The following is a 27,137-nucleotide window of genomic DNA, read 5'->3' as shown; positions in this document are numbered from 1 at the left end:
ACCTTCCCAACCCTGTTCTGAGTCAGGTGGGAGGCAGGGGTGCACCCGTGGCTCCCCTGCTCGGGCCCTGCCTGTGGGAAGCACAGGTCCCAGGCACTCTACATGGAGAGGCCCAGCATGGCAGACACTGGGCAGGAGGGCTGCAGCCCCTCGGGGGTGTCCAGGCTCCCACCCTGAACCCATTGCTGGCCCAGCCCCCACAGCCTGTTGGGTCATGTCTATATTTGGTAACCCTTAGAGGCTTTGCCTCATCCACAGGCATTTGGCATCTGAGATGGAAAATTTCACTTGTCAGGTCACCATGGAAACAAGCAGAGCCACTGAGAAGATTTACACTGAATGGAGCGCACCCAGCTTGCATCAGATGCCCTGTGTGTCTAGAATTCCCTCCCAGGCTGTTAGAGCCGCTTGGCAGGCCTGGAGCCTCGCTCCCACGAAAAGTCTCAGGCCTTTGCCCTTGGGATGGATGCAGGCAGCCTTGAGATGGGCCTGCCCAGCACTCAGGGCCACTGACCCAAGCCCCTGTGCAGCTCCATCCCACAGGGCCTCGGCCACCACCACCACTCCCTGACCTGGCCTCTCCAAGGACTGGGTGTGGGGTACCAGATGGGTTGTCTGCCCCAGGCTGCTGGAGTGGCTGGAGCCCCTTGCAGGTGTGGCTCCTGCCCTCCTCCCCCTTTCCCCAGACAACAGTGCTGAGGTGGCAGGGATAGCTGCTCGTGGTGCCACCACGTCATCCTTAGAATATGGTATTCAGTGCAGAGTGTCCTAGGGGAGCAGGGAGAAGCATGGAGTTCAGTTTGCATTTGGATTTCCTTGGCCAGAGCCCCTCTGGCTCCTCATTCTCAGAGAGGCCCTGCCACCACACCGTGCTTCACTGGCCTGGCCTCTCCCCGCCTTTCCAGTGCCCAAGGGGTGTTAGGGTCACCCTGGCAGCCACTTAGGAGGGAAAGTGCGATTCAAGGGGAGAAGGAGGCAGGAAGGGCTGCTTCCCCGTGACCTCTGGGCCAGGCCACAGACCCTATACTGCTGAGGGCCAGTCCCTTCTCAGACCTCTGCCTGCTGCATCTCCTCCTCTAGGGAGCATCCCTTGGAAAAGGCAGGAAGGCTCAGAGTAGTCGGATCCCTCTCCATGTGCACCCCAAGCCAGGGTAGAGCAAGTCTGCAGAGGGAAGCTGGAGAAAACGAATCATTCCTCCGACTCTCCCCTGGTCAGAGTTAGGAAGTCTTGGGCCAAAGAGCTGAGGCCGCTGGGTAGAGGAGTCTGTGGGACACTGTATGGTTCACAGGCCTGGACTAGGATCTGGTCCAGGTTCTACTGAGGATTTACTGTGTGACCTCAGACAAGCCCCCTGCCCTCTCTGGTCTCTTGGTTTCTTCATCAGTAAGTGAACATTTGGACTAAATGGATCCTTGAGGTTCTACCCAGACTTCAAGACTTGGGTTCCCAGCCTTCCTTTGCAAAGGCCTATGAAGAGCTGTCATAGAAAAAGGCAGGGAGTGGTGGATGAGGAGGGGGCCTCAGGAACAGCTGGGGGCAGGGTCAGATTGCAGGGTTGGGTGCAGAGGGACAGCTCCCACCCTGGAGAGGGGGCTGAGGACAGTCTCAGCCCAGGGAGGGGCAGGCAGCTGGAAGACAGCGTCGGGTTGCCCAACAGGCCTGCATGCCAGGAACAGCTGGAGGAATCTGCCATTGTCCATCCCTCCTGTGCACTCAGGCTTCCAGGCCACTCCCCAGGGACCATCTTCTCAGTGAGGCAGGAGGGAGCCCCTGAAGGAGAAGCTGGTGACACTCACCAGCATTAGCCTGGTGACAGGTGTGTGGGTGGAGTGGCAGGAGAGAAAGCTGGCTTTGAGTTCTGGAATCCCAACTCTGTGCTGCTGGCTGAGTGTCCCCCAGTCACTCACTGCCTGAGGGTTGTTGTAAACATACAGAGAAAATGAAGGCCTGAGCAGCAGCCGTGTCCACATGACTGGCAGGGAGACAGCCCCAGCCTTCATGCTCAGAGGAGTCCCCACACCCCATGGACACACCCTTCTCTGTGCCCAAGACCTCAGGCTGGGAAGGGTCTGCCCACAGGGAGGCTGAGTCCTTGGGGACAGGACTTCTTGCCTCCATGAGGGCCCAGAAAGCAAAATGCGGCCCAGTCCTCCCCACCACCACCTTCCTCTGGCCGTGTCTGTGCACGTCACCCCACATTTGCCATCCATTGCTGGCATCTCCCCAGAAACCCTTAATCTCAGTTCCTCTAGATCTAATGCTGGGAGCCGGGGGGAGAAGCATACAGACCCATGGGGCCCAGCATTAGTGTCATCTCTGGCCTACACATCTCTCCCCCGTCCTGGCCTACGTGGGTTGGGGTGGCATCAGGCCACCCCCTGGAGTTAGGGCTCCAAGGTCCAGGGTGCCCCTCAGCCTCCTCAGAAGCCCAGGTTGCTCTCTTGGGGCAGTGGCACCTGGGCCACAGGGTTGCTGTGACAAGGAGGTGTCTCCCCCATTCCCAGGGGAGTTGAAAGCAGCAGCCAGACCCCAGAGTGCTGCCCGCAGTCTGGCCCCCTAGAGCAGGCCCCACCCAGCTGCTTTTGATCTTCGTGGAACTAACGTTACTTGAATCTCACCTCCGGAGGCAGGGCCTGAGGCCCAGGAAGGAAGCAGCCACAGCCCCCATCCGAGGTGTTTTCAGGTGGTGCATCTTCAACAGGAAGGGAACAGGTGATGCATCTCAACAGGAAGGGAACAGGCTGAGTAGGGCGCACCTCTGGGCTCCCAACTGTGAGAAGAGTTCCCACTGCCCCTGGTCCTGCCCCAGCAGCCTGGTGGCCTGTCAGAGATGCCTTTTAAGATTTGACCAGTGGTTGGCTGTGCCGTCCCAGGAGCTGGGCTCATTGGTGAGGGTCCCATTTGGGGGAAGCACCATCACGATTCCCTTAAATGGACTGAGCTGCTGGGCCCCGGCTGGTCTCACCTCAGAGGACGTATTTGTAGCCACAGTGGCCACCCACTGTGTACCTAGGCTGGGGCTGGGCATCAGGCTAAGTTGTTACATGTCAAGTCTGGAGGAATCCTCAACCACTCTATGGGGTGACTTCTGTGGCAGCATCCCCTAAAGATGAGGATACGGAGTTACACGCCCAAGGTCTAGTGGCTAGGAAGTGGTCGTGTTGCAGTCGGACCCAGGTCTATCAAGCTCCTGTGCTCAGCTGCTGCCTGGCCCCTCACCCTACTGGAATCTCCTTATGAACTCAAAGGGCCCAAAGATTCTCTGCTTAGCTAAACAGCCCCACAGCCTTATCAGGGCCACCAGGCCTTGGAGGCTGGAAGCAGATCTCTCCCAGCCCACATAGATGTGCTTCCCCAAACCAGTGAGGCCAAAATGAGGGTGGAGAAGAGTCTTTCATGAGAGTCTATGCAGGGGTGATGATTAGGAATGAGACAGGGGCCCAAGGGGATCTAGTCCCCGGGTACAAGCTAAACACTGGGCTTGAAGGGGACAGCAGGGCTACTGTGTTGCCCAACTATAGGGAGCATCGGGCACATTGTAGTGGTGCAGTGCACAACCTGTGCTGCTATATGGAGCAGCTGGGGAGGGTGGTAACAAGAGGAGTTCTGGGACCCATCAGCTGCACAGTGGTAAGACCAGCTCTCCTTCCCCAGGGACAGAGAGTAACTGCAGGCCTCTGGGCCCCAACACTCAAAAACAGACGTTCTGCGAAGTTGAGGTCCCAGTAGAAACTCTTCAGCCATCCCTGTGGTCCCTGGCCCTAGCCCTACCCCAGAGAAGAAGCCAGGCTGCCTCCTCCCTCTTCTCTCTGGACCCTGTTCCAGGCCCCAGCTGGCTTCCTGGCTGGCTGCTAGCCCTGGCATTCACCCCAAAGGGAGCCACTCATAAACAGGAAATGCTTCCTGATGTGATGCCTGCTCTGAGCGCCATCGGCAACCCACAAGCTGAGGGCATATCCAAGCAGCAGTGTTGACTAGTCCCACCAACTGTGGGGGACAGGGTGCTCAAAGGGCTCCCCACTCTTTGGGGCTGACTGTTGGGGAAGGGTTGCCTGACCTGAGATGGAGGTTGGGCTCCATCAGCCAGTGGACCTGCCCTGACCCCACTGCCCTCCTGTGGCTGGTGCTGCCTGCCCCCCAGCATCCCCCTGTGCTGAGACACTGACACTGAGCCCCTCTGCTCCCTTTCCCCAGAGACGGTCTGAAGGCAGCCCCCAAGTTGCAGAAAGCAGACTCCCCAAGCATCGACTACGCAGAGCTGCTGCAGCACTTCGAGAGGGTCCAGAAGAAGCACCTGGAAGTGAGGCATCAGCGGAGTGGGCGTGGGGATCACCTGGACCGGAGGGTTGTCCTCTGACAGGACTGCCATGGAGAAGGGCCCATGGAGGGTCCCATGGAGCACTTAGGGTCTTCTGGACCCCTCCCCACAGAGCCCGGAGACCTGCCTCAGGGGCAGGGCTGGGCCAGGCCACCAGCCCAGGGCAGGGTAGAGGGGCAGAGGCTCTGTCCACCCACACTCCTCTCACAGGCCCCAGGCCCCCAGATAGTCGCCTGCACTCTGGCATTCATAGAGCTGGCTTCTCACCAGTGTGGGACTGCAGCTGCAGAAGCTCCCATCTTCTGGAATCACGTTCTTTCTAATGCTCTCTTGTAAAAGAGCTTGACCTCCCGAGCCCACTAGAGCTCTGGCCTCATGCATTCGTGTGTGTACATATGTGTATACACACCTGTGTGCACATAGGGACCAGCACAGAAGTCCGTATGAATGATGCACCCCCTGCCCCAATAAAGAAAGGACAGAAAACCCTCAACCCATGCCTGGCCTGCTCCTTCCCACCAGTATCCATCTCTTGCCTAGCACTGCAGCTGTCCCAGGACCTTGCCACCTGCCCCCAGAGACTTGTTCTCATGGTGGCCCCAGGAGTACTGGCTGTGCCAGGAGAGGCTGGTCACTCACTGCATTCATTCACCAGACAGAGGTGTGGGCCTGGGGCCCAGCTCTCATCCCTAAGACCCACCTCTTCTTCCTGGAGAGTGCCAAGCACTGGCTTGGCCCCCTGACTCCTGCCTTCCCGAGCACCTAATCTGACTTTTACATCCTGACTCCCCTGAGGGGATGAGACGTACCCACTGGACAGATGAACTCAGTGCACCTCTAGAGTTTCTGAATGAATGGGCCTTGCACACTGCAGAACATTCCAGATCAGTGGGGATGGAAGGAAAGGCCCAGATCAGTACAGGGAGTTGGGGGTATGGTGGGCATTGAGCCTACCCCTTGATTTGGCTAAATGAGCTTTAGCTCACCAAACCTATCGGCCAGAGTCCGCCTGACTTTGGGAAGCCCTGGATTGGCCTAATGAGCTCCCAAGTGGCTCTTGTGGGCCCTTGGAATGGGAGAGAAGGAGCTTGTGTGGGCTTTTCCCCAGAGCCCCAGCATAGCCACCAGACAGAGGGTTTCCCTGCCTGAAGTCTCCAGGACAGAACTACAGGATGAACTCACCGTGTTGTCCCCACACATATGTACCCAGGCATCAGGGACTGGGGAGAGTGGCCCACCTCTGTTCTGTGGGTCCCACACGGCCCCCACCTCCGAAGAAGAAGGTGGCCTGAGGACCAGGATACCACCCTCCCACTCCCACCTCCAAAGTCCCCGCCTAGGGCACCCCATCCAGGTGGCATGAGCACCGCACTGCTTGGAAAAGAAGCTGGAGGAGGGCTCAAACTCTTCTGTGCCTGGGATGAAACTTCCCAGGGCGGGCAGCCCCCATGACAACATGCGCCTCTGCTGAGTGTGGTGTATCCGTCCCGCAGGATGCACCCCGAGGAGCCCAGCCTGCTGCCCTCTTCTGAAAGCGCGGGAACCCCTCTAACCCGGCCAGAGACCAAAGACTGGAGGGAGGTGTTGAGCCCCTCCCCGGGTCAGGTATCCAACCACACGTCCCACTCCCACGGGGAAGCCAGGCAGACCCCGCCCCAGCACCGCCCCCGAACCGCGGTGGCGCCTGCGCTCGGCGGGCCCGCTCGCTTAACCAGTCTGGCCGCGCCCGGGCTCGGATTTCAAAGCCCGGGCTCCTGGCGGTGAATGGGCCGGCGTTCGCCTGGCCTTTCCCACAGCCCCCTCCCACCGCGGCCCTGCCCCTCCCCGCGGTCCTCCCTCCGCGCGCCCACGTGACTCCCGAGCCTCGGCGGCTCGGATTACGGCCGCCGCTCCACTCTCCGCGCCGAGGCTTCGCCGCCAGCTGCCCGCGCCGCGCCCCCCGCGCCGCCCGCCAGCCCCGCCGCGACATGGCCCGCGCCGCTCTGCGGCGGCCCGCAACCCCCAAGCGCGGCGCAGCCGGCCGCTGAGCGTGGCCCAGAGGCGGCAAGCCCGGCCTGGCCTCGGAGCGAGCGCCACCGCGGCCCGGGTCCCCGCGCCCTGCCTGCGCCCCTCCGCCGCCGCCGCCGCCGCCGCCGCCGCCGCCGCCGCCGCCGCCGCCCGGCCCGAGCATGGAGACGGCGGAGAAGGAGTGTGGCGCCCTGGGAGGGCTCTTCCAGGCCATCGTCAACGACATGAAGGTAAAGGGGCGCGGCGGGGCCGGGCGCCCGGCTGGCGCGCGAGTGCGTGTCCCCTCTGGGGACGCGTGGCGGCGGGTAGCGGTGCCCCGCTGTGTCCGTGCGCCGCCCTGTCTGTGTGTCCTTGTCTGAGCGTATCAGGCCTGCGTCTGCCATTCTCCCAGGTCTGTGAGTGCCCGACTGCGGGGATGTGGGTGCTAATGTGTCGGGGTGTCCGTGCGGTGCCAGGGGTCCATGCCCCGGGTCGCCGCGCCCCTCTTGGGGTCTCGACCCGAGCCTGCGCACACGCGGGCTCCCCCGCTCCCTAGACTCCCAAACCATGAATGGGGTTTGCCTGTGGGGGCGACTCCATGGCCCTTTAATGGGTCCAGGATCTCTCCGGCCTCTGCCCCTTACCACCACCATCTCCGCCTTCCCCCGCCCCCGATCGCCCCGGAGCCCAGACAATGCTGTCACTGCCAAAGCAGGGGAAAATAATAAAGCACAGAACCGTTAACTCTTTCCCTGCCGGCCTCGGCCTCTGCGACCACCCCTGCCCTGGTCCCCCAAAACAAGCCCCAGGAAGCTCCAGGACTCCAAGGTCTCCTCGATGAGTGTCCCTGCATCCCAAGGCCTGTGTCCTCACCTTGGAAGACATAAGAAGGTTGGGTTGATGGAGCAACCCCAAGGGAGGGCCTACTACTACTCCAGGCTCTCAGCGCCAACCTCCTCCCCATGATTGCCCAAGGTCAGGATGGAGCGGGCCACCAATTTCTGGCCTGCCACTGGCTTAGCAGGTGGGGATGCTGAGGCCTGGGGATGGCTCAAGGTCATTAAGTAGTCTGTTGGACACTGTCCCTGACCTCACCCCTCACTGTTGATCCAGGGAGCGAGGGAGATCCTCACCCCCAAAGAGGCCAGGGTTTGGCAGGGCTGACCCAAGCTGACTAGGCAGAGAGGAGGGCCAGCTCCAATGACAGGATGGGGGCCAGGAAGCAGCATTTCTACCCTTCTTCTCTGGGGCAGGATTGTGGGGCAGGGTAAGAGCAAGGGAGCAAACTGGGCTTCCCATAGGAATTCCTGAGAGCCTCAATCCTAATAGTCCCTTACATTCCCAAGTACACACAGAACCCTACAGTGACATTGCAGGCTCCAGGAAGACACACCAGTGTCTGAACAGGCCCTTCAGGGGGCTCCTGGTGCTTCCAGGGGAACAGCCCCAAGGCAGCTGCCAGATGAGCCATCCTCTCCTGGGACTACAGTGTCAGCAGCATGTCTAGATGCCCCCCACAGCCCCCAACCCAGGCTGTTCTCCTGAGACTTCCATCCCTTGCAACTTAGCTCCAAGCCCCTTCTGCTGGCCCCTAGAAGTCCTGGCCTCTCTCTGCCCCCAGCAGCCCCTCCTGCCCTGTAGATATCACAGCCCTAGCATTGGGTTTCCTTCCTGGGACCAGACAACCCAGACTGCCCTCCCCCAGCCATTCCCAGGGCTGGCGGAGAGGGGCCTTCCCACACCCTCCCACTGCTGGCATCCTCTCCACAAACACTGCAGAGACCAGCAGCTTTTGCTCAGTGAAGAGGGGCAGGACTGTCTCCCTCCCTCTCCAGGCAATTTGCAAGGAACTTTGGGATGAGACAGAAGGAAATGGGCCCAGATTGTAGCAAGCAGACAGGATTTTCTGACATGTGGAAACAAACTGGGAGAGGTTTCTCCTGGGGTGATGCCAAGTCCTGATATTTCCCTACCTATGACACATGCATGTGTTTGGGCCAGAGAAAGAGCAGGGGTCCGGGCCACCTGGAGGCCAATCATCTGGATTTGGGGGCAGCTTCTGGCTGTTTCCCTCCATGGCCCGAGTCACAGAAGCAGCAGGGTTTCCATAGAGGAAGGTTGCCAGGTTGAGGAGACTCAGCTTACCCATGAGGCCTCTCCACAGCTCATCCACCGGCCCCACAACAGCCTGCCTGGCCCTCCTAGAGGTCAGACCTGGTGTAGGGGTGGCAGAGTAAGGGGAGGGTGGGCTGCACCCGGAGCCTGGAGGGCCTGGAGTAGGGCACTAGCTCAGGGACGGGGAGGGGGCCCTCAGGAGCTTTGCCTGCCTGCCATGTCTCAATTTAACTCAGCTCAGATGCCCACTGGGTGCCAGGCTGCCCACTGAAGCCCAGAGAGGGGCAGGGACTTGCCTGAGATGAAAGGACTGGGTGCAGCACTTGGGGCTTTACTTTAGCCCCAGGCTGCACCTTCAGCAGAGTGGATGGGGCCTCCGCCAGCACTGGCCCATCCAGAAAATGGGGTCATAATCTTTGCCTTCTCTCTCAAGAGTGGAGAGTGTCATCCAGACACCTAGGCCCTGGCCAGGTGGGAGAGGCTTCTGGCAGAGAGGCAGGGATCACCTGTCCACTCTGTCCGCCTGCATTAACTGGGTACTTACTGTGTGCTGGGCACTGTGCTAGTGCTTTCCACGCAGAGTCTCCACATTGACCCAATGATGTAAGTGCACGTCCCATTCTGACCTTACAGGTAAGGAGGCCCTGGCCCAAGGCCACCCAGAAAGCCCCTCTCCGAGATCGCAGCCTGGTCACTCACCTGTGCCCAGTTACAGACAGACTATCCAGGAGCCAGGGGCCAGGCAGCCTCCACACTGATCTTATCCCATCCCCTTGGGCTCCTCTAGTGACAAGCATGTAACCTCTCCCCTCCAGAGCAGCCCACCGCTCTGAGGGCAGAGCTGGGCATCTCTCTCATCCCTGCAGTCAGCCCCTGCCTCCTCCCTACCTTTGATGCCCAGAAACTCTTCTCCCTGCATTCTGGAAGTAGCAGGTCCCTCTACTCTGACATGTAGCAACTAGTCAGACATAGGATCAGATCCTGACCCTGTCACTTGGTGGGCAAGGCAGTTAATCTGTCTGAGCCTCAGTTTCCTCATCTGTAGAAAGTGGGTGATAACAGTATTCATTTCACAGGGCTGTAGTAAGGATTCGATGCCATCACACAGTGAAAGAGCTTAGCCCAGTGACTAGGCCACCATAAGCACTTGATCAAGGGTAGCATCACTGTCACTAGTGATAATAACCCAGAGTCTTAGACCCTGAGGGTCAGGGTGCGGCCTGGGTAAGGTCACTGACCCAGGTGAAGACTGAGGACACTCCCCTGGGGCACTGGCTGCTCCACCCCCTCAGCCCTCTCTGAGGTCCTAATGAAATACCAGTAGGGGATAGAGTCCCAGGTCCTCTGAGACCAAGGTGCTCCTGTCAGTCCGGCCTCCTCCATGCCCTATCCTTTCCCCTCTCCACTGGGAGAGCTGAGGCTGTGAGGGTCTGGGATGGAGTGAGGCTGGCCAGGCAGAAGCTGTAGGGGTGGGCCCCAGCCCAGGGACTTTAATGGGATAGGGATCTGTCTCTCCCCAGCTTCTCCCAGTCCCTTGCTCCCTGAGATAGTCCAAGGGGGCTGAGGTTCCCTGGGGGTCAGGGGAGCTACCTCTGGACCCCTACACCCACAGCATCATCTCTCTATCCTGGAAGTCTTAGCAAGGCTTAGGACTGAATGTGTTGAGGTAGGGGGAGGGTGCCACCTTTCAGAAGTACCCTGGGGGTGCCAGGTCCTCAGGACTGCCAGGGATGACCTCCCAGTCCCTTTTATCTTGAACCCTGCCGCACAGAGACAGCCCACCCGCAGCTTCCCCCTTCCTGCCCCAGCCTGTGTGAACTTCTCAAATATTTGCTTTCCCTGGGCACCGGTTGGGCTGGGCTGGGAGGGGAGGGAGTTTCTGAGGCTCCCAGAAGCTGCCCTGCCCCTGGGATTCCAGCCCAACAGAGCCTCTCTCTGAGGCCTTGGGGTCTGGGGTCTCTGCCTTCCCCCTTTCCTCTGAAAAAGCCCAGTCCCCAGAACCCCATCCCACAAGGAAGAGAGGGTCAGAAGCCCCTTGGGGTTGGTGCCGGGGCTCCCCTTCAAGGAGCAAGGTCTCTATAGGGCCCTTGAGCCAAGACCCAGCAGCCATGAGAGGGCATCTTAGCCAGAAAAGCCCCTTGATCACTCTGGACGACTCGGTCGCCCCCCTACTGAGAAACCCCCTCCCAATTCAGAGCTTTGGGCCAGGCTGGGATAAAGGCCACACTGTGTCCCCTGGAGGGGAGGGGAGCAGGGGGTGGAGAAAGGTGGCTCTGTTGGCTGCACAAGGCCCCATTCAGCCTGGGGCCTGACTGTCCTGGGTAGGCTGGCCATGTCCTGCAGCAGCCACAGCCTCTTTGGGCCTTGGAGCCACGCTGCTGGCCTGGGATGGGTGGCCAGGCCAGCAGCAGCTTCCGGGGCACAGGGTGGGGGCCACCAGAGGCCCCAGTTTAGACCTGGCATGCATTGAGCTCTGCCACTGTGCACTGTGCTTCTGCCCCCGTGTCATATGGACCGTCCTAGGCTGTGTCCGGGGGACATAGCACCCCTCGTGAGGCTCAATTCCCTGCCAAAACCCTCAGATCCCCGAGGAGACAGGACCTGCCATTCACTGTTTCCATCTCCCCTGAGGGAGGACATAGGCCAAAATGGTCACCACTGCAGACAGTAGGCCAGAGTTCCTGACTGTCAGGAAGGGAGGGATGGACAAAGGTGCCTGTTCCCAGGGCCAGGCTTTCCTCATGCCCCATGGCTCTGTCCTTGGTCCTCTGTCTGCCTAAAGGGCCCAAGAGCAGGGCTGCTTTCTCAGAAACTGCCCAGAGTCTGGACCCAGGCGTGTGGGGAGCCCAGCCCAGGTAGAGCCCTGCTGCCCCCAGGGAGTCTCACTTCCTCTCCTGTCTCTTCAACAGAGCTCCTACCCCATCTGGGAGGACTTCAACTCCAAGGCCACAAAGCTGCATTCCCAGCTGAGGTGAGGCTGCGGAGGGGGCCCCACTAGGAAGGGGATGGGTAGAGAAGAGGCCACCTCACACACAAACATCCCACTGTATCTCCCCAGGACCACTGTGCTGGCTGCTGTGGCCTTCTTGGATGCCTTCCAGAAAGTGGCTGACATGGCCACCAACACCCGAGGTGGGGAGGGGCGTGGCTGGAGGATGAGGATGCTCCATGTTGGGCTCAGAAGCTGGAAAGGCTGAGTGGAATGTGAGCCAGGGAGAGGACACCAGGCCCAGAGTCCTTGAGTTCTGCTCCCTAATGGAATGGGCTTTTTGTGCAGAGAGCGAGCCTCTAATCACTTGAGTCATACAAGCAGGAGTGGGTGAAAGGTGACAGGGATGTTTCATAGGGGTTTCCTTCTCACTTATGGGCAGCTGGCTTGACCCCTCAGCTACAGTTGTTCACCCTGCCGTACAGTGAGTCTGATTATGGCTTCTCTCCCACCCCCACCTGCCCTTCTGAGAGCCCGCAGTACAAGTGAACATTCTCTATTGGCCGTGGTGTCTCCTCTGCCTTCTGGTCCAAGTAGCAGGGACTTGGGGCCCCTGCTCCTTTGGCCGATGAAAATCCAGGCAATGGGCGCGTGCTGACACTCTCACACCTGCATCTAGGCACATCTGAAGGGGGTTCCCTGTAGAGCAGGAGGGAATTTTGGCTGGCTCTTTGGACAGCCTTTAGCGCTAGCATCTCCTAGATTGAGTGAAGGGCAGCCCCTAGCCTGACCGTCAGAGCACCCACAGCTGCAGGAGACGGGCATGGCCGAGATGGGCGGGACGTTGGTCTCGCACAGCGGAGGGGCTTGGTAAATAGTGAGGAAAGATCAAATCCCCTGCCGGGGCTGGCAGGATTGCGGAATGCTGGGGGCGGGGCGCCGGCGAGGGGTGCGGCCTTCGCGGGCTGGTGCGCCCCCTCGTGGCCCGAGGCCGGGACTGCAGAAGGCCAGACGGGCCCCTTCCAATGCCGCGCGCTTGCCTCGCCAGGGGCCACACGGGACATCGGCTCGGCGCTCACGCGCATGTGCATGCGCCACCGCAGCATCGAGACCAAGCTGCGGCAGTTCACCAAGTGAGTGGGCGCTGCGGCTGGGCGGGGGTGTCGCAGGGAGATCTCCATGGTGGCCATGACCCTCTCGCCCCTGCCCACAGTGCACTGCTGGAGAGCCTCATTAACCCACTGCAGGAGCGCATTGAGGACTGGAAGAAGTCAGCCAACCAACTGGACAAGGACCACGCGAAAGGTGGGACTCAGGCTTGGGCTGGGCCTTCCTGCCCCCTACTCCTGAGAGACTCTATCATAGTGTTCCTCTCTCACCCCCCGCATAGAGTACAAACGAGCCCGGCATGAGATCAAGAAGAAGTCTTCAGACACGCTGAAACTGCAAAAGAAAGCGCGCAAAGGTAGAGCCCAGAGTGGCCCATGGAGGCACAGCCCCACGGGGCCCCACTCCCATCCCCCACTACCCTATGAGGCATCCCAGGGCATCATCCTGGCCCAAGGGGCCCTATCTTGGACATAAGACCCTCCAACCTGTTGGGTGGGACAGAGGGAGTGCCCAGCACCCCAGACCTGGCCCAAGACCTCCCTTCTCAGGGAGGCAGCAGGAGGCCCAACAGTCCTGGGCACCCCCCACTGCCCCCAGGAGTGGCTCTGTCCATCCGGCTGTCTTTCACACATTCTTTCTTTCTCTGTCTCTCTTCTCCTCCTCCCAATCCTTCCTGTAGAGCTACTTGGTAAGTCAGATGTCCGTTCCTCCAGCTGCTCCTCCCGTCCTTGTTGCATTTGTCTGTCTCCCCCAGCTCAGGGCCATTGGAAGGAGACTCTCCAGGCCAAGGAGGAGCGAGGAAGGCGGTCTGTCCAGCAAGGGAGGGGCTTTGGGCACAGTCCCCTTGGGGCCCCCGGGGCCGCTGGCCAGGGATGAGTCTGGGACCACTGCTGGGTCAGTCTGCCAGGCCAAGAGGAGTTGGACTGGACAGGGTGGGGGGCACAGGCCCTGGCTGTCCCACCCCGACCAGGCCCGCCCAGAGTCTGTACCTGTTGCCTTCCCACTTCCTGTGTCGCCATCTCCCTTACATCATCTTGCCTCTCTCTCTCTCTCTCGCTGATTCTTTGTGTTGCTGTTGCTGTCCTTGTGTGTCACTCCCTGAGCTGAGTGGGGGCCCACACTGAGACACTCCCTTCCCTGCCACTGGGCCCAGTCCCTCGCTCTCCTGGTCCCCACACCCTTCAGTGGCCTAGCCTGCAACTGAGCCCCCACGCTCTACTTTGTCCTACTTCCAGCCCTCCTCCCTGTGCCCTGAGAAGCGAGGGGCCCCCTTCCCCTGGGCAATGAAGGTATCCTGGGGGGTGGGAGTCCCAGCTCTTGTGGAGGCCTCCACTAGTCTCTCCTGAGCACAGCTGCTCCAAGGGTTCTGCCCACCCCAGGACCTGGGTGGCTTCGCAGCTTTGGTGTCTTTCCTGTGTGCTTGTCTGTCTGTCGTCTCTGCCTGCCCTGGGTACCAGCCCCTTCACAAGCCCCAGCATCCCAGCTGCCCTCCTTAGTCCCCTCCCCGACCCATGGCAGTGCCCAGCTTCCAGCCAGGCACATCACCAATGGGCCTAAGCTCTGGATGCAGTGGGCTGGGCCAGCATCCCCAGCGCGGCCTCTCCTCCCAACCCATCCAGGGAAAGGAGATCTGCAGCCCCAGCTGGACAGTGCCCTTCAGGACGTCAATGACATGTACTTGTTGCTGGAGGAGACAGAGAAGCAGGCGGTGCGCCGGGCCTTGATCGAGGAACGCGGCCGCTTCTGCACCTTTATCACCTTCCTGCAGCCTGTGGTGGTGGGTTTTCAGGGACACAGAAGCATTCTGAGCATCCCCAGGGTTGGGCTAGTTGAGGGGTCCCCATGAATCCCAAAAAATCCCAAGAACCAGGATTTGGGAGCCTCCATCAGTTCAAGCAGCCTTGGTTGGTGGGAAAGGGGGAGGGAGGAGAGGCCCAGTGTGGCCTGTTCCTCCAGGATACATGGCAGGGGTGGGGCTGGAGAGGCTGATTCACTGCTCTGGCAGAACGGCGAGCTGACCATGCTGGGAGAGATCACCCACCTGCAGGGCATCATCGACGACCTGGTGGTGCTGACCGCGGAGCCCCACAAGCTGCCCCCCGCCAGTGAGCAGGTGCGGCCAACTCTGGGGCCAGGAGACAGGGGAGGGGATGGCTTGCCCTTGGTTGAGGGCAATAAAGGAGAAAAGGGAACAGCATTTGGGGGAAGCAGCTGGATACAGAGGACCATGTCTGTCCAAGAGGACCACCCTCTGTGGGGATCCAGGAGAACCTGTCCAAGCGAGGGGTGTTATGCCCAGGGCCCAATGGGGGCCTCAGCCTGAAAGCAGATGGGCAGAAGTCCCAGGTCCTCAGGGCTGGGTTTGGCATCCGTCCTCAGGCTTCACTTGTGCAAGCCAGACCTGGTGTGTTGCGTGCCTGCTGTCCATGCCCACACCTGTTAGCTCTCCTAGCCCAGGCACACTGCCCGCTATGTGCCGCCCTGCTCACTTCACCCCACCACCAGACTCCCCCTGCACTAGAGTCAGTTCTGCCTGACAGCGCCGTGGCGTTTCTCTCACTGGATGTTTACTGTGTGCCTAGCCCTGCACTGAGCACTTCTCAAGGGTCATCTTGTTCAGTCACGCCAGAGGCCCAGTAAGATAGGAATGATTGGCTGCATTTCACAGGAAAAAACAGGCTCAGAGAGACCCAGAAACTTGCCCAAGGACACAGCAGAGCCAGGATTTGAATCCCATAGTGCCCTTCATGGTCACTGTGGCCTAGCTCCTCTTCCAGCATCAGTGAGTCCTCAGGAGCACCAGGTTCTCCCAAGTCCCGGCCTGGCCCAGGCTGGGCTCAGAATCCACTGTGTGGGAGCTGAGAAGGCCTGGCCCCACGCGGGGGCAATGTCTCTGAGAATCAGAGAAGGCAGAATCTCCCCAGGCATCTCCCCCAACCCCTGGCAGCTCTGCTTCCTACCCTGGATTAAGGAGCTTGCATTAGGAAAAGGTAGGGGGAGAGGGGCTTCAGACTCCTGGGGAATCTCCTCTAGGGCCTAGTTCCCAATTGGGAAAACAGTGGGAGGACTGTAGCTTACCATCCCTCTAGGGGTAGGTGGCCAGGAAAATGATACAGCTTTCTGCAGGACAAGGCTGCCTCCAGTGACCCCATCCATGTTCCCATCCAGGTGATCAAAGACCTGAAGGGCTCAGACTACAGCTGGTCCTACCAGACTCCACCCTCATCACCCAGCAGCTCCAGCTCCCGGAAGTCCAGCATGTGCAGGTCAGGGGGAATTAAAAGGGGCAGGGAGGGACAAGGGTACTGAAGCAGGGAATGGGAGAGCTCCCACCAAAACTGCATCAAGAATTGCTTCACGGCCCCAAATTTTACACTTCTGTGTCCTTGAGGAATCTGCCAGAGTAGGGGAAAATACATTCCCATTGCAAGACTGCTGCTGGTGCAGGCGTGTGTTGTGATTGTTGGGGGGAGGTGATGACAGGGCAGCAGCAGCTTCACTTATGAAGCAACAAGTATGCGCCAGGTGCTTTGCTAAATGCCTTATGCATTTTCTTCAGTGAATCTTAACATCACCATATCAGGTATGGTATTGTCTCCATTTCACAGAAGGGGAAACTGAAGCACAGAATCCCAGCATTTAGCCATTAGGCTCTGCCATGCCCTGCACAGTCTGGGGCAATAGTAAGAATCTAAGATGAATGGGGGTGCCATGGAGGCTTCAGGGAACATGTACTGAGGCCACAAGCTTACCTTATGGACACTTCAGCCGGGCTGGTTCCTGAGAGCTGGTGCCTAGGCAGCTGCCACAGGCCCAAACCTCAGCCCAGGCTGACCCCCAACATCTTGCAGAGCCAGGAAGAGGCCAAGGGTCTTCCTCAATCACTAGGCAGGCTCAGGATCGAGGTGCTTCCTGGGCAGGATTTGAGGAAATGATTAAGATTTAAGGCTCCTCAGCGGAAGGGCAGTGAGCACAGAGTGAGTTACTAGTGGAGAGGCTCCTCTGTCCTAGGCACACCCTTTCCCCAGAACCACCTTGGCTGGGCACCGAGGGAGTGGGTGGTAAGCCAGGCACAGCAGAAAGAGGAGGGTACAAGTCAGCTGGAGGTTCTTTAGACCCCAAGAGGGTGACTGGCATAGGAGGGTTGATTGCAGGGGATACCCATGACCAGGGGTGGGACCTTCTGGGTCATGCTCAGGAGGCAGGCAGCCTTCATTGTTGGGAACATTGCCCAGTGGTGAAATGGCTGCCTAGAGGATGTGAGTTACAGAGGGCCAGACACCCCTTAGAGAGTGGAGATGAGGGTGATGGTGAGTCCAAGACCCACAAAGACCATCACCACACACTGGATGTCCAATTAGGATTTGATGGCAAATATCAGACTTTGAGAAGACAGTCTAGAGATGATTGGACTTGTATCTGGTTCTAGCCTAACTGGGAATCTCTTTGACAGTAGCTTACTTTCCCCATTGGTAACCTAAGATCTGCTGTTCTCAGTGGCAGAGTAGGAGGTGCAGAGACCTAGCACGCCTTGTCCTGGGCGTGCCCTGACAGCAGCTCCTGGAGATCCGGGGCACTCCAGGAGCAATTGCTGGGCCAGCTCTTCATTATGGTCCCCTGCCCAGGCCCCAACCTATCCCGCATTCCCAGAACTCAGCTCCTCTGTGGCATTTGGGTCTCAGGACCTTGTAGTCTGACATTGTCTTTTCCTTCCTTGCCCCTCACCTCTCTCCCCTATCCTCGTCTGTCACCCTTCCCCTCCACACACACCCCTGTGTCTCCCTGTCTGGCTGCTGTGCCTCCCCTTTCACTTCCCCAGTGCCCCCAGCAGCGGTAGCAGTGCCAAGGGTGGCGGAGCCCCGTGGCCTGGGGGTGCCCAAACATACTCACCCGGTTCCACCTGTCGCTACCGCAGCCTGGCACAGCCAGCCACCGCCACTGCCCGCCTCTCCAGCGTCTCCTCCCACGACTCTGGCTTCGTCTCCCAGGATGCCACCTACTCCAAGCCCCCCTCACCCATGCCTTCAGACATCACCAGCCAGGTGAGGGGGTGTCTGCAGAACCACTCAGGGTGGGGTACAGCTGCTTCATGCTGCCTTGGGCTATCCACATGGGGGTCCACGTACAGCTGTTGACACTAGCCTGGAGGTTCCTGGGGCTACATCATTGGGGACCAACCTAAACTCACTGCCTCATGGCTCAGGAGAGGTGGGGAAGGTCTTGAAGAAGGTAGCATCAGCTTGCCAGCTCTGGCCCTTGTGACCCTCCCTCAGGACAGGCTGACTGTGATGGAGTGGCTGGCCCTAGGAGGCATCCCCAGGGGCCCAAGGATCTGCAGACATCCTTCCCCTTCTCTACACTTTGGCCAACTTACTCTGAATGCATACACTGGCCCAAGAATCTCAGATCCTGCAGCCTCAGCGAGATGCAAACAGAGGGACTACAGCAGAAGACAAAGGGAGGTCAGGCCACATGCCCAAGGCTCTATTCTCAGGGTAGCAGGAGTGACCGTACTTGCATTCGTATCCACTCTGCTGTCCCCCATCATGGCTTGTGCCCCCATTTAAGCTCAACATTCTGTTTTCCTGCTCTCATGTCCAAGGATGTCCCCACTGCATTCCCAGTCTTCATCCTCTGCTGACTCCTTCCTATCAGTACACAAACATGTACTCCAGTATCATCCATCTGAAAAGCCCTCCCTTCCTCCATGTACTCCTCTAGCCACCTAGTCTCTTCCTCACAGCAAAACTTCTCAAAAGATTTGTCTACACTGGCCATCTATCTCTACCTTATTTCCCATTCAGGTAATTCTGGTTCACCTATCAGTAATTGAAAAACCAAGATTGTTAATTTCTCCCATATAGTTCTATACATGTTTGCTTTATATTTTGAGACTATTTTATTAGGTACATGCAAGTTGAAAATGTTAACTCTTCATAGTGAACTGAATCTCCTAACATGATGTAGTTGATCCTCTATTCCTTGTATGTTTTCCAGCTTAGTTTATTTTGTTTGACATTACTACAGCTACTTCAGCTTTACACTGTTCAATATTTACATTATCATTTTCCATTTCTTTGCTTTTAAACTCACTGTGTCCTTATGTTTTCAGTGAGTCTCTTGTAAACAGCATATGCCTAGATTTTCTTTTCCTATCCAATCTGAGAATCTCTATCTCTTAATTGACCTTTTTAGCTCATTTATATTTATTATGATTACTGGCATATTTGAATTAATGTCTGACTTTTTTCTTTCTATTTATTCTGCTTTTTCTATGCTTCTTTTTGTCTCTTCGCTTGCTTTTTGTTTTTCCGTTCCCCATTATTTCCCTTCTACTGGATTTTCTTATTCCATTTCATTTACAGGTTACCTTGAAACTTTACCATGCATCCTTAGAAAATCACAACCCCACCTCCTAAGTAACTCAAGGACCTTAATGTATATTTTAACTTTCAGTCACCCGCTCCCTCCAACTTATAAGCTATTATACATTATTCTCTCCTTTTTTATTATCCCTACAATTGACATTTTTCTTCTTAATTTCATCACTGTTTTACACGCAGAGTATCTATTTAGATTTACCCATATGTGTTTACACTTCTTTGCTTCATATTTTCCTTGTATCCCATCTTCTTTCTAAGGTCACTTTCCTTCTTTCTGAAGTAAGATACATCCTTTAGAAGTTTTCTTAGGATGGGTCTATAGTAGTAAAGTCTCACTTATTTGTCTATAAACATGCTTTATTTTTTTCCTCTCTCTTGAAGGTTAGTTTTGCCAGGGACCAGTTCTGGGGTGACAGTTATTGTGTCCCCTCATTTTGAAGCTGTTTTCCCCGTGTTCTGCCTCCTGTGACTGATTGAGAGGTCTGTCACATTGTTCCTCCTTTGGGAGTGATCTGACTTCTTTCTCTGGCCGCTTAAGTTTTGCTACAATGTATCTAGTTGTAGATTTGTTTTTATTTAACCTCACTTGATATGCTTATGTTCCTCTTTCTTTGTATTCATGTTTTTCACTTGTTCTAGGAATTTTCAGCCACTACTTCTTTATTCTTACTTTCATTCTTTCTATTCTCTCTTTCTGGGTTTCCAGTGAAATGTATGTCAGACCTTCTCGTTCTGTCTTTGTGTGTCTGTGTCTCTTTACTCTTGCATTTCCCATCTCCTTGTTTCTCTGGATAATTTCTTCAGGTCTATCTTCCAATGTATTTTTTCTCTATTTTATAGCTATTTAACCTATCCATTGAGGTTTGTTTTTTTAATTTTGAAATAATTTTAGTCTTACAGAAAATTTGTAAAAAGAGTATAGAGTTCCCACCTACCCTCCCTATAGTCTCCCTGAGGTCATCATCTCATGTAACTACCAAACAAATTTCAAAACCAGGAAATTAATACACACATAGTACTATTAACTCATCTACAGACTTTTTTCACATTTTGCCAACTTTCTCACTAATACTCTTTTCCTGGTCCAAGAGTCCAGGATCCTACAATGCATTTTATTATTAGGGCTTCTGCAGTCTGTAATGTCTCCTCGGTTCCTCTTCTTGTTTCATGACTTTTAAAGAATACTGGGCATGTATTTGGTAGAATATCCCTCAGTTTGGGTGTGTCTGATGTCTTCTCATAATTAGATGGTGGCCATAGATTTTTGGCAAGAAGAGCACAGCAATGATTTACTGCTATTCCACGTCCTCACCAGCCCTTGGTATCTTACATCCTTTTCATTTTAGCCATTCTGGTATGTGTTAATAGTGATACTGCCTCACGCATTTAATTTTCATTTCCCTGATGACTAATGACATTGAACACTTTTTTTATACTTTTAAATCCATTTGGATATCCCCTTTTGTGAAGGACCTGTTCAGATCTTTAGCCTGTTTTTCCACTATAGGGTCTTTTTCTTGTTGATTTGAAGAATTTCTTACATATCATGGATATAAGCCCTTCATCTGGTATCTTCTCTGATTCTGTGGATTGCTGTTTTACTCCCTCAGTGGGGTCTTTTGATGATCTAAAGTTCTTAATTTTAATATATGTCATTTTCCCATTTTTTCCCATTATTATTGCTTTTCCTGTCCTGTTTGAGATTTTTGTGTGTACTCCAAGGTCACAGAGATGTTTTCCTCTAAAAGCCTTTTTTTTAACCTTTTTTTTTTTTTTTTAATCTATAGCTCATCTAGAATTGACTTTGTCTGTATGTATGAGTTATGAGGTAGGGTTCTTTTTTTCCATATGAGTATCTAATTGGCAATTTATTGAAAAGATCATCTTTTTTCTCCACTGCACTGCATTGTTTCCTTTGTCATAAAACAGGTGTCTGTGTATGTGTATGTGTAGCTGTTTCTTGAGTTTGTTTTCTGTTCCACTGGTTGATTTGTCTGTTCTTGTACCAATACCACACCGTCTTAATTATTGTAACTTTACAAAAAATCTTGATGTCTGGTAATTAAAGTCCTCCAAGTTTGTTATTCTTCAGTATTACCTTGTCTATTTTTAAACCTTTGCATGTTGTTCTAAATTTTAATATCAGATTGTCAGCTTCCACTAAAAAAAAAACAAAACCTGGGATTTTGATTGGGATTACGTAGCCTCCATTTATTATGGCTTTTCTTTCTCTCAGTAATATTTTGTAGTTTTCATACAAAGATCTTGCACATCTGTCACTAGGGTTTTTGTTTTTTTGGCCTGGGTATTTGATGTTTATTGATGCTATTTTAAGCTATTTTGACTTTTTTGGATTCTTCTATGAGTTAGCTGCTATTTAGAAATTTGGTTTTTTTTTTTTTAGAAATTTGATTTTTTTTAACATGTTGATCTTATATCCAATAACCTTGTTTAAAAAACGTATTAGTTTCTGATAACTATAGATTCTTTTGCATGTTTTACATACAACAATCATATCTCTTACAAATAACCATTTTCTTCTTTTCCAGTCTTCGTTTTTTACTTTTTCTTGCCTTTTTGCACTGCTAGGACTACCAGTGCTAAATAAAAATGGTGGTAGTGGGCATCCTTATCTTTTTCCAACCTCAGAAATAAAAGTATTGATATTGTTGTAGATTCTCTTTGTCAGGTTAAAGAAGTTCCTTTCTAGTCCTAGTCTAAGTGTTGTAACAGTTATACTGGTTGAAATTCTAAATGTGTTTATTATTTCCTCTGAATCCTCATCTATAGAGTTTTGTTTCCTTTTATTTTGGTCATTTTGGTTCATCATAAACTGTAAACATCAGGGAGTCTAAATCAGGATGATTTAGAGAATTTGATTTGGTACAGGATCTGAAGAGGCACTACTGATCACTGCCCTTCCAGGTTTAATTTGGGTCATCATAGGATGACCTCCCCACCTTGCCATTTGTCCAGTCTCTCAACCACAGTGCTAAAGCCAGCCTCTGCCCTTTCTTCTTTTTTCTTCATTTTTTGTTGTTTTGAGTTGGGGGGGAGGTTTCTCAGAGCACCTTGTTCCTGCCAGTGTCCAGGCAGGAGCTTCCTGGGCACCCTCAGTCCCGTCTTCCATGGGCTTCCACCCCCACCATGCTGTGAAGCACTTCTGGAGGTCTCCATGGACATCTCTCTGCCTCATCTGATGGGCCCCAAGCAGCCTCAGTACCAATGACCTTCCCTTCTTCACACACCAGGTTCTCTGATTTCTATGATGTCGCCTGCTCGTGGTCTTCCTCCAACATCACCAGCAGCTCCTGTCACTCTCATTCGCTGGACCTTCCTCTTCTTCCCAAGCACTGAATGTCGGCCTGATGTTCTTGAACCTTTTCTCTAACTACCCTCATCCTGACTACCTGGATGACCTTATTCCATTCCATGGCTAGTGGACTTGTGGCTCCAACCCTGACTTTTCCCTAAACTACAGACTTGTAAATACAGTTGCCTGCATTGCATCTGTGCATAGATACCTAACAGGCAGTTCAGCTTAACACGTGCAGAATGGAACTCTAGACTCCATACCTCCTCCAGGCCTGCCCTTCTGAGAAAACAGTGACACCAACAACCTGGAGGTTCAAGCCAGCACCCCATATCCATCCTTAGTATCTCTTTCCCCGCCCACCACATCCAGGCCATCAGCAACCAGTCCTGTTGTTAATCCTAAAAACATGTGGTTCTTGACCTGGGCCCAGGGGTAGGTCAGTACCTGTGGGGTGTGTGCTCTGGGTGCTGCATTCTGCTGCAGACGCTCACAGACGTGGCCCTGTGGGGCATGTGATGGGATGCTGAGTCAGAAGGCCCCGCTGCATGCCGGCCCTTGACCAGATCTGTTCTCTCCTCTCCTTCTGCCTTCCTGCCCCATCCGCCTGCCTGCTCACCTCTGCATGGCAGAAGTCCTCCAGCTCTGCGTCCTCTGAGGCCTCGGAAACCTGCCAGTCTGTTAGCGAGTGCAGCTCCCCCACATCGGTCAGTGCTCCCCACCCGCAGGGGTACTCAGGAAAGGACCAGGTCCAACCAGAAGGGTGTGCAAACAGCACCTTCTCCCTACAAGACAAGGCTACTGGGCACCACCTGCAGCCACTCCCCATACACTCACATCTTTCCCTCTTGGGGCTCCTTTTCCTGCTCCTGGGCCTGGCGGGACTTGGGGTGGGAGGTGGGTCACGGCACCCTCCATTCTCTTCCCTCGGCCATGATTGTGAGCCTGAGGCTCCATATGGGCCTGGAAACCGTGATCCTCAACTCCAGTGAGGGCCCCCTTGGCCATGGGCAGTAGGGCCAAGGGTCCTGACCTACCTGCCATACCCTGCAGGACTGGTCCAAGGCTGGGCCCCACGAGCAGCCCTCGGGCACCACCCTGCAGCGGAGGAAGGACCGAGTGGAACTCCTACGAGACACAGAGCCAGGCCCAGCCAGCGGGGGACCCCTGGGACCCAGTGGAGAGGAGGCCCCGCGACCCCGAATGTCACCTGCCACCATTGCAGCCAAGGTAAGCAGCAGCTCCCCAAGCAGCCCAGCCAGGGCCCCACCTTCACTCTCACATCAGTGCTGGGAGGCCTGGTAAGTGGTCACAGGGCCAGTTCTGTCTGTTTGGAGCTGCCTGCAGTCCAGGCTGAGGGGGGAAGCAAGGAGCGAAAATTCAGCCTACAGTCTTGCTACCCCCAGCATGGTGAGGAGGTGTCCCCTGCGGCCAGTGACCTGGCCATGGTGCTGACCCGTGGCCTGAGCCTGGAGCACCAGAAGAGCAGCCGGGACTCGCTGCAGTACTCCAGCGGCTACAGCACGCAGACTACCACGCCCTCATGCTCCGAGGATACCATCCCTTCCCAAGGTAGGCCCCGGGGGCTGGGGGTGGGCAGCTGGGCCTTCACAGTCCCGAGGCCCGAGTCCCATCGTGTCCATGTCCCCTAGGCTCTGACTATGACTGCTACTCAGTGAATGGGGACGCAGACGGCGAGGGCCCACCCGAATTTGACAAGTCATCCACCATCCCTCGCAACAGCAACATTGCCCAGAACTATCGCCGCCTGATCCAGACCAAGCGCCCAGCCTCCACTGCGGGGCTGCCCACTGCTGGGCTGCCCACTGCCTCAGGTGCACCGCCTGGCGTGGCTACCATCCGCCGCACACCCTCCACCAAGCCTACCGTGCGCCGTGCCCTCTCCAGTGCCGGTCCCATCCCCATCCGGCCGCCCATCGTCCCTGTAAAGACACCCACAGTGCCCGACTCCCCTGGCTACGTGGGGCCCACGCGGGTGGGCAGTGAGGAGTGCGTCTTCTACACTGATGAGGCTGCCTCACCCCTGGCGCCAGACCTGGCCAAGGCCTCCCCAAAGAGGCTCAGCCTGCCCAACACAGCCTGGGGCAGCCCATCCCCCGAGGCAGCCAGCTACCCTGGGCCGGGGGCCGGGCTGGTGGCCGAGGACGAGGAGCAGCAGCTGGCCGCCAACCGTCACAGCCTGGTGGAGAAGCTTGGGGAGCTGGTGGCCGGCGCCCATGCCCTGGGCGAGGGCCAGTTCCCCTTCCCCACTGCCCTGTCAGCTACCCCTGCGGAGGAGACACCCACCCCACCCCCAGCTGCCACCAGCGATCCCCCAGCCGAAGACATGCTGGTGGCCATCCGGCGCGGGGTGCGGCTCCGCAGGACGGTCACCAATGACAGGTCGGCACCCCGAATCTTGTGATGGCACCACCCTCCCACCCTCAGAGGGCCCAGGCGAGGCAGGTGGCCTGGCCAGTGGGGGCAACAGCCACTCAGAGCAAAGGCACAGTCAGGAGAGAACAGAGCCAGGCAAGTTTTTTTTTTCAAAAGTCACACAAGGCAAAGCCACTTTATGGAAAGAGACATTCAGCTTAGATTTCAGCGTTTAAACAGGAAGTGACTTCTTTACCAAACCTCACCAGGATGGAGCCTGCGGGCCTTGAACTGGATTTGGAGCCTGTTTCATATTTTTCTTGCCTACTCTGTCCCTCCTCTTCCTCCTTTTAGGGCCTGACTTTTCCACGTTGCGTGAGCACCAGAATCGTGCTCCCTTCCCACAACAGAGGCTGGGCCCACCTCCCGCCACCCTACCTGCCTAGCTGTGCCCTCAGTGCCACAGCTTAGCTGGCCTGGCTTCTCCCCATCTCCCAAGTTGGCAGCCTCCGGCTTTTCCGGGATGCTGGTCCCTCCTCCCTGACTGGGCTCCCTCTTCTTCCCTCCCCCTTCTCTCTGCCTCTCCCAGGCTCCTCTCCATCTGGGAGGCAGAGTGGCTGTGGAGGGACCAGGAGCCCAGTGCACTAAGGTATCTGATCTGACTGGAAAACTCCACAAAGTGGCTGGCAATTTAGGGAGCCAGCTGAAGTTAGGAGCCAGCCTGCCTATAGGGGAAGGGCCCAAGTCAAGTCTCTTGGGGGTAAATGCAGGGGACCTGCTTGGAGGATGGGAGGATCCTGAGGAAGCATCCCTTCCCCCAAGGTGTGGCTGGGGTTAGGGGGCAGGGTAGGGCTGGGCAGCAGGGAAGTTCAGAGGGTCATCTAGCCAGTCCCCCAGGAGCTACTTTCATATTCCAGCCTCACCTGGTCACATGGAGACAATTTAACTCTGGTGGCACTTTGATCATGGTTTTGGCCACCTTTGGGGGCAGGGTTTGGAGCTGGGACAGGGAAGGTTCTTTTATGAATATATAATAAAATGGAGCTGACTGGACAAGGACTGCGTGTGGGGACAGGGTAGACGGTACAGGGTGTGTCCAAGAGTGCCTGAGGGTCAGGGGGCCCAACAGTGGCTTGGTGGTCCCATGGCAGGAGGAGGAGAGCCAAAAAGCCCCCCCCCCAAAAGCCAGGGGGCAGCTATTCTCTCCAGCGGCTTGAGCAAAGCCAAAATGAGGCTGGAGAGGGCTGGGGGCGGGACCTCCTGCTGGTCTGCAGCAGACGGAGTGGGAGTCAGGGAGTAGGGGAGATTGGCTTTGACTCTCTGTTGTCAGAGGAGATGCCATTCCAGGATGGTCCCCGCATCCTGGTCTTGTGCTGGTGGTGGGGGCAGGGAGGGGAGTACACCCTTCCTCACCACCACCTCCCCTCCTCCCACCCCACACCAGTTGTCACGCCAACTCTAAGCAGGTAAAAAGCACGTGTGCCAAGGGCAAGCGGAGGGCTTCCTGTGGCCCTGCAGGCCAGCCAAGTGCGGCAGGGCAGCAGGGCCACAGGGCAGGGACCTCCCAGGGTCAGGAGAGCTGGCTTTTCCTGGTCTGGATGGGATGGGGCTGGGGCGAGTCTCCCAGCACCAGGCTGGAGCTTCTGGTAGTTGTTGTGCTGGGAAATGGGGGCGAGGCAGGGCGGGCCAGTCAGGGCTGGGGAACCAAGTGTAGCCCTGAGTGAATGGAGCCCCATGGGCTCCCCGAAAGCGGGTAGAGAACGGTACCTGTAAGTCGCTAGGTCTGAGAAAGGAGCCTTGCTGAGCGCACCTGGAGAAGGGCCCGAGAAGGGAAGGCCTGAAAGGCCCCAGAGAGCAAGTGGCCTATTTGTGAAACCCTTGGGGGGGGGGGGTTTACACTGCCCCCCTACCCCAGGTTTGCCCAGGTGGGCTGAGGTAAGATGCAGGTCATGTGATGTTAGCAGGGTAAGGGGCAGTGGGGTGGGGGTATAGCTGAGTCCCCATGAGGAAGAGCTTGCCCCCAGGGGAGGGGAGGGGGCTTCAGAGAGCCAGGGAGGGGATGGGTGTGGCACAGCCACCCCCCAACCCCATGCTCCCACGTCTGCCTTCCCCTCTAAGCCACCCCAGGGCTGTACATAATTCCTCCATCCCCTTGACCAACTCTCGTCCATTTAGTAACCACCTCATAGGCCCACCCCTTTGGGATCCCAGCCAACCATCCCACATCACAAAGTTTGTTTTGGGGGACTTCTTTATGTTTGTTTCATTTTTCTTTTTGTACAGAGAAATATTCTTTTCAAAAGCGTCTTTTGACTGAAGTAACTTTTCTGGTGCTGTTGTTAACTTGTTCCTTTTTTTTTAATTTATTTCCCCACCCTAGGCCTCCCCTCCTGGTTCCTACTCACTTTTTTTTCCTTCCACCACCCCACCCCCATCCCATCTGAACCATTTTGTTTCTTTTCTTTTTGTCTGTTTATGGATAAATTATCTTTTCCTCCCCCCTGCCTCCCGCAACCCATCCTCCCCTTGATTTAAATAGTCACTGCTACAAGTAACAAATGCACTGTGAAGATTCCAGTATTAATAAAGTTGTACTGTAACACCCC

General features: G+C 55.9%; 2 protein-coding genes across 6 annotated transcripts in view; both read left to right on the top strand.

The window, feature by feature from the left end:
* Positions 1–4,812, top strand: part of VAC14 (VAC14 component of PIKFYVE complex) — a 94,191-nt gene extending 89,379 nt beyond the window's left edge. The window contains exon 16 of one of the 2 annotated variants that reach the window (XM_045521400.2): positions 4,196–4,812. In XM_045521400.2, coding sequence (XP_045377356.2) covers positions 4,196–4,642 — 447 coding nt within the window. In that variant the 3' untranslated portion in view covers positions 4,643–4,812. The remainder of the gene's footprint in view (positions 1–4,195) is intronic. The other variant, XM_074370449.1, reaches the window with a different exon arrangement.
* Positions 4,813–6,223: 1,411 nt separating this feature from the next.
* MTSS2 (MTSS I-BAR domain containing 2) lies at positions 6,224–27,133 on the top strand. 4 transcript variants are annotated; one of them, XM_074370450.1, is made up of 14 exons: positions 6,228–6,556; positions 11,330–11,391; positions 11,479–11,552; positions 12,398–12,482; positions 12,563–12,654; positions 12,740–12,814; positions 14,079–14,236; positions 14,465–14,572; positions 15,628–15,725; positions 17,279–17,501; positions 22,788–22,862; positions 23,209–23,385; positions 23,562–23,727; positions 23,808–27,133. In XM_074370450.1, the coding sequence occupies exons 1-14, from the start codon at positions 6,488–6,490 to the stop codon at positions 24,578–24,580; spliced, it is 2,235 nt and encodes a 744-aa protein (XP_074226551.1). In that variant the 5' UTR covers positions 6,228–6,487; the 3' UTR covers positions 24,581–27,133. The 4 variants fall into 4 exon arrangements, with proteins under 4 accessions (XP_074226552.1, XP_074226551.1, XP_074226553.1 ...); XM_074370452.1 differs by having other exon boundaries at positions 6,229–6,556; positions 17,375–17,501; XM_074370451.1 differs by lacking the exon at positions 22,788–22,862 and having other exon boundaries at positions 6,224–6,556.
* The last annotated feature ends 4 nt before the right edge of the window (positions 27,134–27,137 follow it).

This window comes from Camelus bactrianus, chromosome 9 (assembly GCF_048773025.1).
Source record: "Camelus bactrianus isolate YW-2024 breed Bactrian camel chromosome 9, ASM4877302v1, whole genome shotgun sequence".
Classification (NCBI taxonomy): domain Eukaryota; kingdom Metazoa; phylum Chordata; class Mammalia; order Artiodactyla; family Camelidae; genus Camelus; species Camelus bactrianus.
The sequence above is the reverse complement of the archived record's forward strand: the minus strand, read 5'-3'. Positions and strand labels throughout refer to the sequence as shown.

Bases quoted from the DNA above. Each gene is read 5' to 3' on its own strand.
- MTSS2 (XM_074370450.1), top strand. From the start codon at position 6,488: ATGGAGACGGCGGAGAAGGAGTGTGGCGCCCTGGGAGGGCTCTTCCAG. The intron at 12,483-12,562 runs GTGAGTGGGCGC...CCCTGCCCACAG, and splicing joins AAGCTGCGGCAGTTCACCAA to TGCACTGCTGGAGAGCCTCA. The intron at 14,237-14,464 runs GTGGGTTTTCAG...CTGCTCTGGCAG, and splicing joins CCTTCCTGCAGCCTGTGGTG to AACGGCGAGCTGACCATGCT.